The following is a 19433-nucleotide window of genomic DNA, read 5'->3' on the forward strand; positions in this document are numbered from 1 at the left end:
GCTGATTTCGAACAGTCCATTTAGAAAGCAAAGACCTCCGGAGTTACTGCAGATCCCATCCAAATTAGAGATTCAGAGTTAAATACAGAGATCCAATAAATTAGAGTAAATGGATTGGAGACATTGTCCTATTGTCTGGTAACCTTTGTCGTTCTGTAATGTGTCTAACATTCCCCTCTGCAATAGCTGCGATTTGGGATAAAGCCTCTTTTTAAAAAGATATCTCTTATCTGAACGTGATAACTGTGTGGGCCACCATACAAGACGTCCGACGAGATTCATGTGTCAAAAGAAAGAGAATACAAAATGGAGTCAAGCTCCTGCCATGTAGAGATCCCTCTGGGTGTGTTGGTGTGGAGGTCAGCTGTCAGAATACATCAGATTAGCATTAGAGTAGGAAGTAGGAGTCTTCACTGAACAACACCAGGCAGAGAGGCATGAAGGTGTATTCATTAGGGCAGGAAATTGCCAGGGACCTCAAAATACAATATTTTTGTGACATTTAGGCGGCAATATGTATTGGGATTCTCACGATTCTATGTGCATTACCATTCGACACTGTGATTTTATTTTATTTGATATAGCTTTGTATAAGTCTGGCTGCAGAGAGAAAAAGCAATAAAAAGTGGTTTTGATCAGTCATGGAAATAAAAGTGCTGACATGTTGGCTCACTATTTAAAAAGAAGACAGAAAACAAGCTAAAATACCAGAGTCTTGCCACAGGTACACCCGACTTGCACTTTGGAGTCAAAGTATCAATAAAATATTGTCCCAAATAATATTTCGATATGTAACTGTATAGATGTTTTCCCCCATCCCTAGTATTAATATCATTGTTTTTTAAAGCATGGTCTGACATCTCAAGTAACATTGTTTTCTACCTGACTGACTTATCTTTCAGCCTGCTGTTATCGTGCAGTAGCTTATTTTAGCTCGTACTAACTGCTTAGCTAGGTAAGATTATCCATCAAACTCATTAACTAGTAACATTCCCCTGCTCCAGTTCAGCAGAGATATACCAGTCATCTTCATCTGCCAGACCAGACCAGGCTAGACCAAACAACACTAGCAGACCAGACTATTTGGGATATAACGATTCACCGATATGTATCGGTCTACAGTTCAAATGTTTAAGATGCCAGTGCATTGGTCCTCAGGAGCCCAAACTGATCCAAAACCGATTCAAATGTTACAAATCACCGGTTCACTGACAATTTTTACAACAAAAAATCTGCCTTATTCTGAAAACACCTCTTACCTGATGTGACTAAATTCATGCACTCTCTCCTTCAGCATATCAAACTGTTATGCATGTAACTGTGTATGACATTGAACTACAAATCTGTTAACTGTGCACACGGTGCAGGAGACGCAGCTGCTTGCGCCAACGAGAGGTAAGCCTACCCTATCACTGTTCTAATATTCGTAGGCTACATCTGCACGGTACCTTCAGCATTAAGATGTTTGTGAAATGGCTTTCGCAACATTAAATCATAGGATTTATTAATTGAGGGACAACCAATGTAATTTGTTGGGTCATTGTTACCAAATGCGCGGTAAAAAAGGGTGTTTTACCGGAGGAGCTGTGTAGGCTCCCGGAGTGGGCCAAACTCACATCAGCACTTTGTCATTTTTACATGAACAGGGTGAAGGTGTCATTTCATAACAAGGACAGGAATCATTCTTGCGAGCAGCACTGGTTGGAATGGGAGAAGAGAGCAGTTCTCCTCAATAAAGTAAAACGGTCAAAACAATTTGCTTTTGAGACGGGGGGGGGGGGGGGTGAAATCCAAAACAATGTTATATTAACTGGCTATATATGGCATAGCTAATTTCTAAATATAAATATTGACATATTAATAGCTAAAAACATTTTAAATCTACTATATTGACAAGTTAATCAGTAGGCGATGAGGATTTCAGATATAAATTGCTGCCCCCCCAATAAACAGTGACAAATAGCTTCTGTGAATGTGACGCAAAAAAAAGGGGGGTCCAAATTATATATCCAACTAAACACCAGTGCTAAGATGCAAACTGCAAACCCGAATGGCAACTCAGGGGAATCACATTAATTCATACCAGTTATTGCCACGGCACTACTGAACACGTCTGACATTTTAATAACAGAATGAAAATCCTAAGGTCTATTTCTTCTATTAATAAATGCATTTCCTAAAAATGAGGCCTACTAACAGAGGCTAGCGCTTCCCTCCTAACCCGACGTGCGGCTTGTTGTATGACTAATGAGAAGGAGCTGTCACTAGTTGTGAAATTGATTACATCTGTGGAAAACCTCATTAAGAGAAGTGTCACACTTTCCATTAGGCCAGAATAGGAAAGTGGGAGAAGGATGAAAGGAGGGAGTGACGGGTGTGGCTGTAAGTCGGGTCTGGGGTGTTAACACTGAATAAGGACACCCTTTCTGAGGACATCAAAGGTCCTTCTGCATATATAGTTGACAGATGGGTTAGTAGGTGGATCGTCTGATCAACCTAGAGCAGCAGCAACATCGCTCATCTTTCTGTACTGTCTAGTCTAGGTCCCACAAGATACCAATTTCCATTAGAAACCATTTAAAGTTAATCTTGCATTTCACCTGAGAAAAGTAGGCTGGCCACACCAAGAAAAGGACAGGAGAAAAGTAGCTGGTCAAATAAAATAAAATCTTATTGGCCACATACACATGGTTGGCAGATGTTAATGCGAGTGTAGCGAAATGCTTGTGCTTCTAGTTCTGACATTATAGTAATATCTAACAAGTCATCTAACAGTTCCACAACAAACTACCTTCTACACACAAATGTAAAGGGATGGAATAGCGCTGTCTGCTGATAAAATGCCAATTCGTGAGTGGAGAAGTGCAACTGTCTGAAGCACGAAATTAGTCTGATGCTGAGCAGAAATTACAATAAGAAGTATTTTATACAGTTGAAGTCAGAAGTTCACATACACCTTAGCCAAATGCATTTAAACTCAGTTTTTCACAATTCCTGACATTTAATCCTAGTAAAAATTCCCTGTCTTAGGTCAGTTAGGATCACCACTTTATTTTAAGAATCTGAAATGTCAGAATAATAGTAGAGAGAATGATTTATTTCAGCTTTAATTTCTTTCATCACATTCCCAGTAGGTCAGATGTTTACATACACTGAATTAGTATTTGGTAGCATTGCCTTTAAATTGTTTAACTTGTGTCAAACGTTTCGGGTAGCCTTCCACAAGCTTCCCACAATAAGTTGGGTGAATTTTGGCCCATTCTTCCAGACAGAGCTGGTGTAACTGAGTCAGGTTTGTAGGCCTCCTTGCTCGCACACACCTTTTCAGTTCTGCCGACAAATTTTCTATTGGATTGAGGTCAGGGCTTTGTGATGGCCACTCCAATACCTCGACTTTGTTGTCCTTAAGCCATTTTGCCACAACTTTGGAAGTATGCTTGGGGTCATTGTCCATTTGGAAGACCCATTTGCGACCAAGCTTTAACTTCCTGACTGATGTTTTGAGATGTTGTTTCAATATATCCACAGAATTTTAACACTGAATAAGGACACCCTTTCTAAGGACATCAAAGGTTATTCTGCATGTATAGTTGACAGATGGGTTAGTCGGTAGATCGTCTGATCAACCTAGAGCAGCAGCAACATAGCTCATCTTTCTTTACTGTCTAGTACATTTTAATAAGGACAGACATTATAGGGGTGTCAATGCGGCACATCAGCATTGGGAGAGCCATTCTGGGGGCACAGAGGTGTGTAAAGGGAGAAAGGGGGTGAGAGGGTGAGAGGCCAACCAGCTGTATTAAAAGAGATATTAAAGCTATCTGCCTGGGAGACAGTTTGACGGGTGTTTAGGAGCTTAAATAAGCTTCAAAACTAAATGAGTCCGTGGGGATGAGGAGGCTGTGAATGGATGGTGACTAACTGAGTGTCATCCCATTCCCAACACACTGTAAGAGCAGGATCTGGAGGCAAAGCCACAGAGATATAGACATGTTACATCATATGTCTGTCTCTTCATGCTTTTCTACATTACTGAGAAGATAAAGGAACCCATTTGGACAGCAGAAAAATGGGGATGTTACGAAAAAAATACTACTATTCACAAGGCCTATTTTAGCTGCATTTATTTAAAACCTCTTGGGTTTTTTTACACCATTTTTCTTCCCAATTTCGTGATATCCAATTGCGATCCAATTAAGATCTTGTCTCATCGCTGCAACTCCCTAACGGGCTCGGGAGAGGCGAAGGTCAAGTCATGCATGACCCGCCAAACATGACCCGCCAAACCCTGCTCCTTAACACCCACCCGCTTAACCCAGAAGCTAGCTGCACCAATGTGTCAGAGGAAACACTGTTCAACTGATGACCGAAGTCAGCCTGCAGGCGCCCGGCCTGCCAACAAGAAGTCGCTACAGCGCGATGAGCCCCCCCCCTATCCCGGACGATGCTGGGCCAATTGTGTGCCTGCTCTATGGGACTCCCGGTCATGGCCGGTTGTGACACAGCCTGGGATCGAACCAGGATCTGTAGTGATGATGAAGTGCCTTAGACCGCTGCGCCACTCGGGAGTCCAAAACCTCTCCTCTCTTTATGTTGTTTGTGAGAATGTATTGGGACTGAAAGGCTATGGGGCTGATTTAGACCTGGTTGCTGACGCACAAATCTGGGCAAGAGCAACGGTTGCCAGATTGAAAAGAGGGAGAAGTTATTTACAGCATGGAATTCATAAAACATGAGAGCTTTATGTGGGTTAATGCTGGGAGCACACGCTGATATTAGGTCCACTCATCGCTATTCAATAGCAACTACAGCACACCCCACTCCTATCAGACTAAGACTATATGGGATAGACAATGCCATTGGCAGCTGCCCTCAAGAGCCCATCTAGATATATTTAAAGAGTGATCTAAGACAGTATCAGGGCTGAAAGTAAGGTGGTGCGGTCCGGTATGACGTCCCGGCAAAATAAATACCGGGGGGTACGCCATACCGGTAAAAACATGAGCATATCACAGTAATTAAAACAAAATGTCGAGAAAACTGGAAGCTATTATATCACTTATCATTACCACATGTCAGAGGCATGAAAAATGAGCGCATGGACTTGAAAACGGGTGGTATAGCCTACGCTCAAAACTGGATGTGGTTAGATGAAAAACACTGACATTTTGCCAAGGCAGAGGCGAGTGGCTGACAACGAGACGCACGCGGACATCAGTGGACGCATACATTCTGGCCTAATGACAATCAGCAAATGTCATTACACTTGTCGTGTTTTGTGTGACAGATGACATTCACCACTGTCTGGAGGCTGGAAATGTTGCGAGTGGATGAACGTCCGCGGGTAGCCTAGTAAAGGAGCTATTGGAGTGAAAACATGAATGGTTGTGTTCATGCCACAATAAAATAAAATTTTAAAAGTTAAATATTAACGACTAGGCTCAGATATATTATTGAATTAATATGGATTCTATATGTAATTATATCATTAGGCCCATAACATTTTTTGGTGCATGCGAGGTCCTGTACTGGGAAGAAATGAATTCTACTTTTACAACTGGACCGTATCCATATATACCTGGAGTTACATAGTGAGCCTGTGTCAATGTTCCCCAAACTACACTGCTTACAGCACTGAATCAATCCCCACTCTTCAATCCCGTCTCTGTACTCTGTCTTCACACCACAGGCCTGGGGATTTACTACTGACCACAAGTCGCCCAGCCACTAGCGCCACACTCAATCAAGCACCAGTGAATACAACATCATGATTCCTCTGGCCTTGAAGCAATTCCTGGAACAAGACGAACTATGACCCTATATCACAGAACTGAGTGATAGGCTACTCTGTCGTCCCTCCCTGACTCAACCCTAGGACAGCAACAAGTTACACTACGGAGACTCATTCGACAGAGAAAACTATAGGATTACATTTTTCCAAAAAGAAAACTACATAATATTGTTTTCGTTTTTTGAGATCATACCTTTCATAACATGAAGACATTTGACATTTTAGCCAGTTAGTACCGGCTCTTAACCAGAATGACTTACAATAAGTGTGTGTAACTATGTAAATCGAAACAATGAGTTTTTACTGCTTCTGCCTACTTACACAGAATGATGATGGATGTGCTTTTTAGGACTGCCAATGTCTGTTTGTGGTTATTGCTGTCGGGCTTGGGCGGTATACTGTATGTACCTTACACCGGGGTATTTGGAAATAGCCACGGGATGGTTTTACAATACCGATGAAACTATTCCCTTTAAGTTTTTCAATACATTTTAATATTTGAAGCTACTGTTTAAGAAAATACCTGCAGTCTAGTTGTGCAATAGGTTAGATAATGCAGATCACGTTCTTCCTTTCACCCGTCTCATTATTTGACATTATGAAGCTAACATGTACCATAGTTCACCAGAAAACAGTTAAGCCAGTCACGTGTGTGTTTGTAACTGGCACAACGGGAGAAAGCAGGAGCAGTGAGTCCAGCTGTGTATTGACAGTGGTGGAATTTTATATTGAAAGTCAACTGTGTTTTGCTTCAACAGAGTGATCAGGGACATGCAACTACAGTTTTCCTTCACAGAAAATACATTAGCGCAACACTATTTGGCTGGCAGCCACACAAGTAAATTAGCTTACAATAAAAAAAAAAGCTATGTCTTTTTTAGCAAGAACAATGTATGGCCATCATATTTCTAATGTTTATCATAGAAAGAGTGTAGCCAGCTACATTTCCTAATGTTTTGTTTAAAGTTAGTATTTTAATAAGTATTTTATACGTGCGTTTACAAAACATAGCAAAACATTTCTAAAGCATATTTTTTTGCATGCGTGAAAAACGCAGAATTCCGCATTATAAGACTCTTAAGTTTATCTTGCTAGTTATTATAAGTGGCTGAATGAATAAGATGACTGCATTATATTGTGTTAGCTTTCTGCCATATTTGAGAAGTCAAAGCTCGTCTTCCCCTCTCCCTTCATCTCTGAGCATTTTTTGTGCATGTTTGGCGCCTACTTGTGTACTAAGCCGGTAATACCGTATATCCCAGTACAAGAGAAGGACAGTTTGACGATATAAAAATCTTGATACCATCCAACCCTATTTCTTGACGTTCACTCTGCAGTCTGCATGGTTAGATGGATGCAGAAGATGGTGACATTATGATTTCCACAAGCATTCTATAATTACACTACTAGTTTGTGTATCTTATTGTCTGTCTTTTGCTAGCTAGTTGTGTTAGCTAATGCTAAAAACGAGTTAGTTGGCTAGCTAACGTGCTAAAAGTACTAAAGGTCTGAGCACACAGCTACCTAATATCAAATCAAATTTTATTTGTCACATTCGCCGAATACAACAGCTGTAGACCTTATAGTGAAATGCTTACATACAAGCCCTTAACCAACAATGCAGTTAAGAAAAATAAGTGTTGAGTAAAACAGATACAGTAAGTAACAAATACTTAAAGATCAGCAGTAAAATAACAGCAGCGAGGCTATATACAGGGGATACCAGTACAAAGTCAATGCGCGGGGGCACAGGTTAGTTGAGGTAATATTTACATGTAGGTAGAGTTAAAGTGACTATGCATAGATAATAACCAGAGAGTAGCAGCAGCGTAAAAGAGGGGGTGGGGACAATGTAAATAGTCTGGATTTGATTAGCTGTTCAGAAGTCTTATAGCTTGGTGGTAGAAGCTGTTTAGAAGCCTTTTGGACCTAGACTTGGCGCGCCGGTACCGCTTGCTATGCGGTAGCAGAGAGAACAGTCTATGACTAGAGTGGCTGGAGTCTGACAATTTTTACAGCCTTCTTACACCGTAAGAAGGTATAGAGGTCCTGGATGGTAGGAAGCTTGGCCCCAGTGGCTTGCAGTCAGAGGCCGAGCAGTTGCCATACCAGGCAGTGATGCAACCAGTCAGGATGCTCTCGATGGTGCAGCTGTTGAACTTTTTGAGGATCTGAGGACCCATGCCAAATCTTTTCAGTCTCCTGAGGGGGAATAGGCTTCATTGTGCCCTCTTCACGACTGTCTTGGTGCGTTTGGCCATGATAGTTTGTTGGTGATGTGGACACCTGCTCCTGGGGGCGTGCCCAGTTCTCCTTTTCTCGTAGTCCACAATCCTCTCCTTTGTCTTGATCACGTTGAGGGAGAGGTTGTTATCCTGGCACCACACGGCCAGGTCTCTGACCTCCTCCCTGTAGGCTGTCTCATCGTTGTCGGTGATCAGGCCTATCACTGTTGTGTCGTCAGCAAACTTGATGGTGTTGGAGTCGTGCCTGGCCATGCAGTCATGGGTGAACAGGGAGTACAGGAGGGGACCGAGCACGCACCCCTGAGGGGCCCCCGTGTTGAGGATCAGCATGGCAGATGTGTTGTTACCTAACCTTACAACCTTGGGGGCGGTCCGTCAGGAAGTCCAGGATCCAGTTGCAGAGGTAGGTGATGAATCCCAGGGTCCTTAGCTTATTGATGAGCTTTGAGGGCACTATGGTGTTGAACGCTGAGCTCCAGTCAATGAATAGACTTCTCACATAGGTGTTCCTTTTGTCCAGGTGGGAAAGGGCAGTGTGGAGTGCAATAGAGATTGCATCATCTGTGGATCTGTTGGGGCGGTATGCAATTGAAGGGGTCTAGGGTTTCTGGGATAATGGTGTTGATGTGAGCTATGACCAACCTTTCAAAGCACTTCATGGCTACAGACGTGAGTACTACGGGTCAGTAGTCATTTAGCCAGGTTACCTTGGTGTTCTTGGGCACAGGGATGAATAGACTTCGGTCATAAGAGACAGCAGCAGAAACATTATGTACAAAATGAGTTACAATTAACGTGAAAAAACACACAATAGCACAATTGGTTGAATGCCCGTAGAAAGGGAGCCATCCCCTCAGCGCCATTATTATAGCATGGTACTAGTGCTTGTGAAGGCCTAGATAAAACATGTTGTTTGTGCAATGGTATCTACTAAAATCAGAGAGGAATTGTTACGAATTCCCTGCCGGTGACTCTTAGCACACCATCTCATTCTCACAGCCCTCTCTCAGGGACACAAACTCTGCAACTTTCGAACTCCAGCATTAGGCTCCCTTCCCCCTCTAGGCTATGGGTCGTAAACTGACCCGTCACACCTCTGTACCTAGCCAAACCGATTGGTTGCTAGAGTTCATGGTTGCCAGGGGCCTTATGACACAGTGGGGTCAGCCAATCACAGGCATTTCTGCGATTGGCTGCTTCCAACTTTCAGTCTCAACAAGAGCAGCAAACTCCTCTCTGCCCTGCACAACAACAACACCAGCTGGACTCATATCTGGACTGGACTTGTGGGATGGTGTGCGGGACTGGTGTGACATTTGAATTTTGTTCGTAGTTAGTTGTTACCATTGTTGTACGCTGCCTCTATGTACAGCTGTATTGTAATATGTGCATGTAGCAAACACATTTTCATACAGTCTTTCCCATGTTAATAGCCTTAATAGCCTCAGTTCTAGTATTGGGTACAGTGTGTTCATTAGCTATTTTTGTTTTGAGTTGGACTGAACAGAATAAAACCATCAGAATGGAGAAAGTCACATTGAAATCACATAGAATTTGGGTTGCCAACCTATGGTCATGAACTACTCCCACAATCGTTCACAAATGCATCGTCAACATCAACAATGTAAAACTCACCCAGGAGAGCTGACATGTTCTGGAAGATTCTCAGCAGCTCTGGGGTGATTGCCGGACTATTCTCCAACGTCACCAACCTGTAGGTTGATAAAGGGATGGAGGAGAGAAAGGAGGGTGGAGAGAGAGGGGGGGGGGGGGGGGGGGGGGGGTGAAATGGAGAAAGAGGACCCGAGAGTTAGCGTCACAGAAGCATTTAAAGCTGCTGACCAGACCATAACGAAGCCCTAGATTTCCAGTTTACATTAGTAATTTAGCAGACGCTCTTATCCAGAGCGACTTAAGAGTAGTGAGAGCATACATTTTCACACTGGTCACCAGTGGGAATCGAACCCACAACCCTGGCGTTGCAAGCACCATGCTTCACCAATGGAACAGAACAGATAACACTACAAAAACTGTGTTTGAGATTCAAAATATGTACATATCTATGGCTGGAGAAGAAACGTCAACGTGTCAATGTGTGGCTGAACCATAAAAGAAGAATCTGTCTGAATGAGTCAATCAAACTCAAACCATGACAATGGTTCATCACAGTCAATTGAGTCAGTCTATTGAGAGCAACTCAAGCTCATTCTAGCACGTCACTGCAGACGTTCTGCCCTTTGAGATGAGAATTTAAAAGCAGACAATGTGCTTGTTCAAAGACTGTCCTGTTTGACACACCGGCTCAGAGATAGGACGCGTAATCCCTCTTATCACTGCTAACCATGTGTAACTAGGCCAACGTCATCGAAAGGCACAACAAAAGACGAGCCACGCTAAGGCCTCAGTGTTCAAGCTTTTGCAAGCCAGACAGGCCTTCCACAATAGGATCATTTACTACAAAATGGCCCTGTAAGGAGAACCACCATTTTGAACAAATTTAAATGTCTTCTTTTCAGAGCTCTAGTCGCACAGGAAAATGGGCAGTGTGTGTTACGTCTACTTTGAACTTATCGTCATCGCCCATCAGAGGGCATGAACGAACATGAAAGAGAGTGATTGAAGGAAAGAGATGAGGGAGAGAAGGACAGAGCTAGAGAAAGGGGAGAACAAAAAAACGAGTGACGGACCGCGAGACAGAACACAAAATAGAGTGCGAGACAGCAGGTCGAAAAAAAAGAGAAGCCGTTGACACAAATGACTCTGTAAATGAGGTAAACACGTATTTCGGTTACAACTGTTTATCTGGGAGGAAGCAAAGGCAAAATCAACGTCACGTAAGCGGAGGGGAGCGAGAGAGAGAGAGAGAGAGCGCATAATGGGAGAGAGATGGGTGAGAAAAAGCAGAGGGAAGAAAAAGAGGGAAAAATCTAAGAGGGGAGTGAGAGAGAGAGCTACAGAGGGTGGGATGGAAGAAAGGTGAGTGCTATAAGTGCCTGATAAACGTCTGCCTTTAGAAGAGTGACAGAGACCGTTAGTATCAGTCTGCTCTCAGGGCTGAGTTTGTGTGTGTTTGTCTCTGTGTGGAACTGTTTGTCTCTGTGTGTGTGTGTACGTACCACAGCTCCAGTCCGTCCTCTAGCAGGTAGACATGCGGTGGTTGCGAGACATCTGTACTCAGCTGGATCACAGGAAGCAGGAAGAGATACAGGTTCTTACTCTCCGCCCCCAGGCCCTGTGATGACATCATACAGGAATTGACATAAGCCTACCACATTATGAGGGGGTAAAGATTACGATGGTGTGTATATGTGTCCATGGCACTACTTGTTTACTGGATTTGTACTTTACTACACAGTATATTGACACAGACCCTGGTTAAGATTGGGCAGCAAATGGACATCAAATGGAAGAAAAAGGACCGAAACTGAGGGACGACCTGGATTTGTCCAATAAGACTAGCTTCCGTTCCAAAAAACTTTTCAGTTGCAAAAGGTTTTACTACAATTTGCACTAATGAATATGAGCCTACACTAAAAAGCCAAGCATTTACGGTATTGAAAATCATAGTGTCGGCATTTCAAAATACCCCAGTATACGGTTATTCGCTCAAGCCTCCCATACATTTCCCACACGCACACTGGGAGAAGCGATGAGAAACAGCAACGAAGGGCTAAGGGGCAAGACGGAGTGTATTTTTGATTTAAACATTTTTTTTTACCTTTATTTAACTAGCCAAGTCAGTTAAGAACAAATTCTTATTTTCAATGACGGCCGAGGAACAGTGGGTTAACTGCCTTGTTCAGGGGCAAAACAACAAATTTTTACCTTGTCAGCTCGGGGATTCGATCTCGCAACGTTTCGGTTGCTAGTCCAACGCTCCAACCACTAGGCTACCTGCCGCCCCGTATGTCATACCTGTACAAGGTGAACCAGTGTGGTGAGTATGGCACAACGCAGCATGTTGTGTTCTTCTGATTGTTTCCAAAGCAGTGGCAGGTACTGGACCAGACAGCCTACATATGGCCGGATCTAAGAGAAAACACAATCTGATCAGCAACAACAAACACCAGAGCATTCCATTCAATAGAAACACAAAGGCCTTCATACAATATGAATGTGTAAGCCCAAATCAAATCAATCAATATCTTTATTGTCCCAAGTGTGTACAGGTCCAGGTGCCAGTTGTACTAGTTAGGGCGTACGTCTTGTACTAACACAATGTCTAACGTGGGAAGTATTCTGAGCCAGACCTAACCATTCTAACTGTTGGATAATGTCCTTCCTTGTAATCGTAGGGTTGGTAGGGAGCAGGTCAAGATATTATTTGTGGTAACACGATTTCAAAATATCAAGAAAGACTCCAACAGCTTACTTTTCACACATGCATCGTCTCTGTGTACATTCTCTCCTAAGCAGCCATAACAATGTATTAATCCGAAGGACCCAACACAAACAGACTAACTCTTTTCACTGGCTGCTAATGTTCCCTGAAATGTGCTCATTTGCTGCTTGGCAATAAAAGTCAAATGAGTAAATATCAAATTAAGCCCCACTCCTCTAACAGACTCGCAACTCTACAGTAGAGCTCAGAGTGAGTTTACCATAGCCCACACACTCCTTTCTCTCCCTCTCTCACACACACCCTCTCTTTCTCTGGCAGCTTTTCTGTAAAGGAGGTGTTTATAATGACATCTTTATTGGATTGAGTCAGAGGCATGGCGACTGAGACCAGTCGCTCCCTTTCCTCTGCGAAACTGGTAAATATGTCAGCACCTGCGGCCTCCGATTCACAACTACCTAAGTGCAATGGGCCAAAACTTAATTATACCGTTGTTTTAATACCCATTTTCATGCACAAGAGCCTGTCTCTTTCTTTCTCCACTTGCTCCAGCTCCTCCTGGCTTCCTGTCCCTTTCCCCTCTTAGACTTCTTTCTCTCACTTCCCTCCACCTCCCTCCCTCCTTTTCGGAGAGCTCCTTTGTTTGAATGTCTTGCACCGTTACACATTTTTAAGGATCAGGGGGAAAAGAGAATCACAAAAAGACAGACAGCTTTCAAAATGCAGCCCTTTAAAGAAGATGAGAGGGAACCAAGCCATTCTAAAGGGTGATTTGTAAATTCAGAAGAGAAAGAGAGAAAATATATATATATACCCCATCTCCAAGCAATGGTTTCATTATGCCTTTTCTACCCCATTATTTCTTCATTTTTTTTGCCTTTAAGAATTCCCTGTGAGGTGTAATAGAATATTCACGTGACTGCGTTCTCGCTCACAGGCAGTTAAGACAGGCGATTTAAATATAATCACAGTTGACTGGAGTGGAATCCATTTATGAGGGAGTGAAGTCAAGAGAGCGTTGAGGAGAAATAGAGTACCCCACTGAATAATACGGGGGTCAAAGAATAAAGGTCATCAAAGGCTGACAAACACCGGGTAGATTTAGTAAAACAATTCGATGGTACATGACGGATCATAAAACTATTATAAAAGTGCTTAGAAGGGACAAAAGAAAAACAAAAATGGCGAGTGAGAGCTTTCGTCGTGCTCAGTTGAACTCAGAGTTCACTTCATGACTTGTGATGACTGACAAACGCGTCATCAGTGGAAGGACGGCAGAACCCAGCAGTTGAAGGCGACTGGCTGAGAAAGTGACGACTGGTTTCATTTGCTCTTAGAAAGTCGCTTTGTTTCCTCTAGCCTGAGGGAGAGCAGGCTGAGAAATGTTGCATACCGGTTACATGATGGTTGTTCTTAACAGCAAGGGCTGTCCCCTAATAAATCAAAGGCAATGGATGCCACTGTATTTCTTTAAATTATGTAGCGTTTTTTAACCCAGCTACTAGAATTCCATTACATGTGCATATCCTACCATGACGTATACCATGACCTTAGTAATAAATAAAATAAAAAAATAAAAAATTCAGGCAATGAGCTCTTTGGCATTTGACCCCTCACCTGGATGTTGACCCTCTCAATGACACATGAGATCACATGGAGGACCTGCATCTTAGTGTCACACTCTGTCACCTGCTGCAACAGCTGGAATAGCAGGCTGAAAATAGACTCCAGATACTAAAGGGTGAGAGAGGAGGGAGGTAGAGGGAGAGAGAGAGAGAGGGAGGGAGAGCATTTTAATATCCCATTATCGCATACCATGCATTTACCCCCCAAAAAATGTATTAAAAAAAAAAGCAATGCCAGAATAGAAGACGATTAGCAACATTCTTTAAAAAACATTTCTCTCCTAGAAAAGGCACTCACCGGTAAGAACTGTTCTGTCCGGAACTCAAAGTCGTCGACAGGTGATGACACGTTAAGGAAGAGAAACTGACAGGTCTTACAAGAGGTTCATCTTCACAGAGAGACTTCACAGTGACAGGAAGAGAGGTGCATAACAATATGAATTTTTGAAAGAAGCAACACATTTGTATTTCAGCAAAATAGATTCAATGAGAAGGATATTGAGTTTCAGAGTTGTGGCCGTCTCGATCCGCACCTTTAGAACAAAAACAAAACATTGGTATTTCTGCCAAATATCTCTGAGGGATGGGGCTGAATACGGAGCTGTACTCACAGTTGAGAGAAGACCGACTAAGAATAAGAGATGAACGTAAGGTTTTTGTTGTGGGTGATTGTGATGAGCGAGGTAATTAACCGAAATGTCAGGTTTAAAAAACAAATAATTGACAGGCATCGGCTCAATTACTTCAATTCAATTTCGTTCACATTTTTTTCTGTGAGCTCAATGGGCACATAAATCAGATCAAGCCTGAACTGTGCGATGTAGTAGGGAGTTGTAGTTTCCAAAAAGCCAATATTATACACGGCAGAAAATCTAATCAAACGTGGTAATTAACTACAATGACCATAATCCATTGCTCCTAGTTGTCCGGTCTGTGCATTTCTTTTATACCTTCTACGAGAAGAGACAGAAGAATGCGCGATTGAGAGGGGTAGCAGTTGCTTCACGAGGTAAACTACATGACCAAAAGTATGTGGACATCTGCTCGTCGAACATCTCATTCCAAAATCATGGGCATTAATATTGAGTTGGTCCCCCCTTCGGTGCTAGAACAGCTTCCACTCTTCTGGGAAAGCTTTCCACTAGATGTTGGAACATTGCTGTGGGGACGTGGTTCCATCCAGCCACAAGAGCATTAGTTAGGTAGGGCACTGATGTTCGGGCGATTAGACCTGCCTCGCAGTTGGCGTTCCAATTCATCCCAAAGGTGTTCGATGGTGTGGAGGTAAGGGCTCTGTGCAGACCACTCAAAGTTCTTCCATGCTGATCTCGACAAACCATTTCTGTATGTACCTCACTTTGTGCACAGGGGCAATGTCATGCTGAAACAGAAAAGGGCATTCCCCAAACTGTTTTGGAATTACAGAATTATCTAGAATGTCATTGTATGCTGTAGCGTTAAGATTTTCCTTCACAGGAACTAAGGGGCCTAGCCCAAACCATGAAAAACAGCCCCAGATCATTATTTATCCTCCACCAAACTTTACAGTTGGCACTATGCATTCGGGCAGGTAGCATCCTCCTCGCATCCGCCAAAACCCAGATTCATTCGTTAGACTGCCAGATGGCGAAGCGTGATTCATCACTCCAGAGAATGTGTTTCCACTGCTCTTGAGTCCAATGGCGGCAAGCTTTACACCACTCCAGCCGACGCTTGGTAATGTGCATGGTGATCTTAGGCTTACGTGCGGCGATGTTTAATAAGTAATAAGCCGTAATGGACAGTCACAACCATCATGGGACTTTTTACTCCATTTTTTATTCTGTATAGTGCATTTCATGTTCAATTTTAAACTCAAATTGAAAAGAGAAGACTTGAGAACACCGAAGTAAAGTTGCCGTGTCACTTTCATGGGGGAATTGTAAGACGTCCAGTGTTATTGACTGTCTCCTCTGTGTAATCTACCACTGCCAATGTGATGAAGCTCATGTCTACGACAGGAACAAATGATGAGACCTAGGAGAGGAAAACAAGTCTGGGCCCGGAGTGGAACTATGGAGTGACTACAACCTACTGTCAGTGACGAGAGTTGAGCAGGAGTGTGTGTGTGTGTGAGAGTGTGTGTGTGAGAGAGCGTAGGGCCTTTCTCTCACCGCTAATGTTAAACCAAGTACGGCGGGCAGTCAATAAAAGCTCTGACGCAGTATCGGCCCAGCAGTTGAATAGCCTAGTCCAAAAGTCATCAACAAAAAACATTAAGTGAAAGCACCACTATCAAACCCTGCCTTGACAATCATTCAAGTGTATATCTTTTTTTTGTCTCTGTGAACTGTATATTGAGCATACATTGCACATTTGATGAATGAATACTAGTCAGCGCCTATATTGACAAGACGGCATATGGGCCGACAATTTGACACTACGGCAGTAAGTGAAAAGAATGAACGTGCTTGGAGCATATAACTTATAGTAATAACTACGTTTGCTCTGCTGCTTTAGAAACACTGAATGCCACCCTTAGTGAGATTCCATTCAACTGATAAGAATAAACTGCATTTCCTTTCATTCCTATGACATCTACCGGCTGAGAGAAGCAATAGGCCTAGAGCTTTAGCATTCTCGGATTGGCTAGCACTGCTCTAAAAGGTGGGCATGAAAAGGCCAGCAATTTGACCCCGTTACCGGGCAGAAGCAGACAATGACATTTAAATAAGAATCTCCAGCTCTGTTCAGTTTATATACCTCGGAAGAACGATTTCCTGTGCGTCTGTGTTCCCTTTCTGCAGTCAAGGCAATCACCTCCATTTATTTCATTTGTTGTGGGTAAGCGACACCAACTTAGACATCCCACAGCATGGATAATAACTACGATGCTCACTAAAGACGTCAGTGAAATCAGTTCTTTTTTTAGATGTTCTTACAGCCCTTCTCTAGCTTCACCCTGCTATTCTACAGAGCTCAGATGACAAACAGCCTAGCTGGAGTGACAGAAAATGGGCCACAATGGGCTGAAGAGTGCCACTGCCACAGCGTGAAGCAGCCTTAATGGTTATGGGAACTTTCTTTCCGCTGAGTAGAGGCAGGGCTTGGCAAAAAAAAGGAATCAAATGTCACCAGGAAGTATTTTCAGTCGAGGTTTTGGTAAACAGGGCAGAAATCAGATGGGTCTGAAAAGCAAGGACGAGGACTGAGGAATTGGCAGCCAGCTGAGCTGTCTACAGGGGATGGATATCTATGACTAGTGTGACTCACCTCATAAATATCACTGATAAATGCCCAGTGTGTGGTCCAGTGTGTGTGTGTGTGTGTTGAGCTTTCTCATGCAAAAATCCCTCTCTCTTTTATCATCGTCTCTCTCACTCTTTTTCCCTCTAAACAATTCCCTAAATACTAAATGCACAAACAAATTACAGTATTTCAAATACACTTTTTGATCATGGTCTACCAAACCATGCAAATGACTTTACTTGCACACTTAAAAGGCAGTAATATTACACTTATTACAGGGCAGTATTTATAACATTATTTAATAATAATTACTTTGGAATAATGTATAATACTGTTAGTTGTTTCCTAACTGAATATATTAGTGGTCTACTTCCGTTCAGAATGACGAGGTGATTGGTTCCAAAACATTCACATTACTGGACAGGGAACCAGGTTATTGGTGTCTGGAGTTATTGATAACCAGTAGCTGGTTTGATGAATACGTTTTCAGTCAGACCGTGAGTGGCTATCATCAATTACTCTGACGGTAATACCGCCAATCAGGGTCCCAGCAGTCCCTAATTGAAGGAGGCAGTATTGATCAGAAGGTATAAATAATTTGGACGGTAGCCTGTGAGTAATCAATCGAGAACCATTCCATGTGCAGAGCAGAGGGACTTTAAGGGTGATGCATGAGTGTTGTCCAACTACTTTACGTAGAGTAAGGTCAATACTGTATGTGGACCAGACACAACACATCCCACGCTGGAAACAGTCCTTCATGTGAGTAGTAAAAGTGAGCAGTACAGGCCCAACACAGCAGCAGCGGGTGGCTAGCCGGCTACAGTTTTGCAACTCTCTACAAATGGCATGTTATTGAACACTCCCCAACCACCCACCCTCTTCATGGAAATGCTGGTCTGTAATTCTCTCTCTTCAAGTGAGAGATCTGTGTGTGATTGGGCACTGTGGGTAATGGAGGCAATCTCAAGTCTATTTGGGGCAAATATCGGTTCTGAATATCATTCATCAGACTGTGTAGAAGCAGACTTCCAAACAGACATGTCAGAGCAGAGTTGACTCTAGGACACTGTGTATAGAGTATCACTTCTACAGGCTAATTAGCAAGTAAGCCATCATGGATGCAAAGTTTATTAGAAGCAGCTTAGCAATTAGCGTACTACAAGTACATCATGTTAGCATGGAGTTAATGTCCTGAAGCTCACACAACATAGATTTCCAATTAACAAGCTCTGGCATCTCGGCAGAATTAACTGGCCATTTGTCCTGCCTTGTAAAGTGTGTGAATAACACTTGTTGCTACTAAAGGACCAGTAGTCACTATATTAACTGTGTCTAACAGCCTAATCATGGCTTTCATTACTCTTTAATGTGTGTGTGTGTGTGTGTGTGTGTGTGTGTGTGTGTGTGTGTGTGTGTGTGTGTGTGTGTGTGTGTGTCTCACCACTAGGTCTGGGTCCTGCATGAGGTTAAGGATGACCTCGTAGAGCAGCGGCCGTAGTTCGGATTTAAACTTCACTGAAATCCACTGACCTATGAGCCAGATCACCCGCCGACGAATCAGCTTGTACCTGGACAGCAGAGGGAGGGGGGGGGAGAACCAATCAGCTTGTGCCAGGACTGCGTTCAGTACGTTTTTACATTCTGGAACGTTCAATTGAACGGAAACGGTGCAGTAATGAACGACCAGTTGAAAAATGGGGGAGGGGTCAGGTTGTGGGTTGTCAGCATGGCCAATGCCCTTTAACTACATCCCTCATTGCTTCAAGCCACACCTCGCCACACCCACCAAATGGGAACAAACATACAAGAGCATTTTTGGGGGAAACATGTCATTCAGTATAAACCGTTCCGCAATGTGAAGTAGCAAGCATTCAAGCGAACAGAACGCACCTCTGGACAACAGAGGAGGAGATGACAGTGAGGCGTTGATACACATTCATATAGTGTAACATAACGATAGTTCGCCGATTGGGAGAGCTACACTAGAGAGATAGAGCAGGTACTGTAGCAAAGCACCCATCCCTTAAAACCACCCCCACTCATTATGTAGGCTGAAAGACACTTAACATGTCACTGATCTGTTTTTAACAGGGAACTGGTGAATTAGCGGCAATTGAATTAGGCTTACATATAATATTAGAGCACATAAAGATAAAGGCAAATTCATTTTCACTGAACAAGAACATCTGAAAATTCTGGAG

The 19433-nt window shown here is 43.0% G+C and overlaps 1 protein-coding gene across 2 annotated transcripts in view; it reads right to left on the reverse strand.

Annotated features, from left to right (window-relative positions):
* ipo11 (importin 11) overlaps positions 1 to 19433 on the reverse strand; it is a 239237-nt gene that overhangs the window by 129736 nt on the left and 90068 nt on the right. For both annotated transcript variants that reach the window (XM_038988255.1, XM_038988263.1), the window contains exons 16-22: positions 18674 to 18800; positions 14501 to 14534; positions 14300 to 14340; positions 13994 to 14110; positions 11953 to 12066; positions 11154 to 11269; positions 9673 to 9749 (exon numbers count right to left, since the gene is read on the reverse strand). In XM_038988255.1, the coding sequence (XP_038844183.1) occupies positions 9673 to 9749; positions 11154 to 11269; positions 11953 to 12066; positions 13994 to 14110; positions 14300 to 14340; positions 14501 to 14534; positions 18674 to 18800 (626 nt within the window). The remainder of the gene's footprint in view (positions 1 to 9672; positions 9750 to 11153; positions 11270 to 11952; positions 12067 to 13993; positions 14111 to 14299; positions 14341 to 14500; positions 14535 to 18673; positions 18801 to 19433) is intronic.

This window comes from Salvelinus namaycush, chromosome 1 (assembly GCF_016432855.1).
Source record: "Salvelinus namaycush isolate Seneca chromosome 1, SaNama_1.0, whole genome shotgun sequence".
Lineage (NCBI taxonomy): Eukaryota > Metazoa > Chordata > Actinopteri > Salmoniformes > Salmonidae > Salvelinus > Salvelinus namaycush.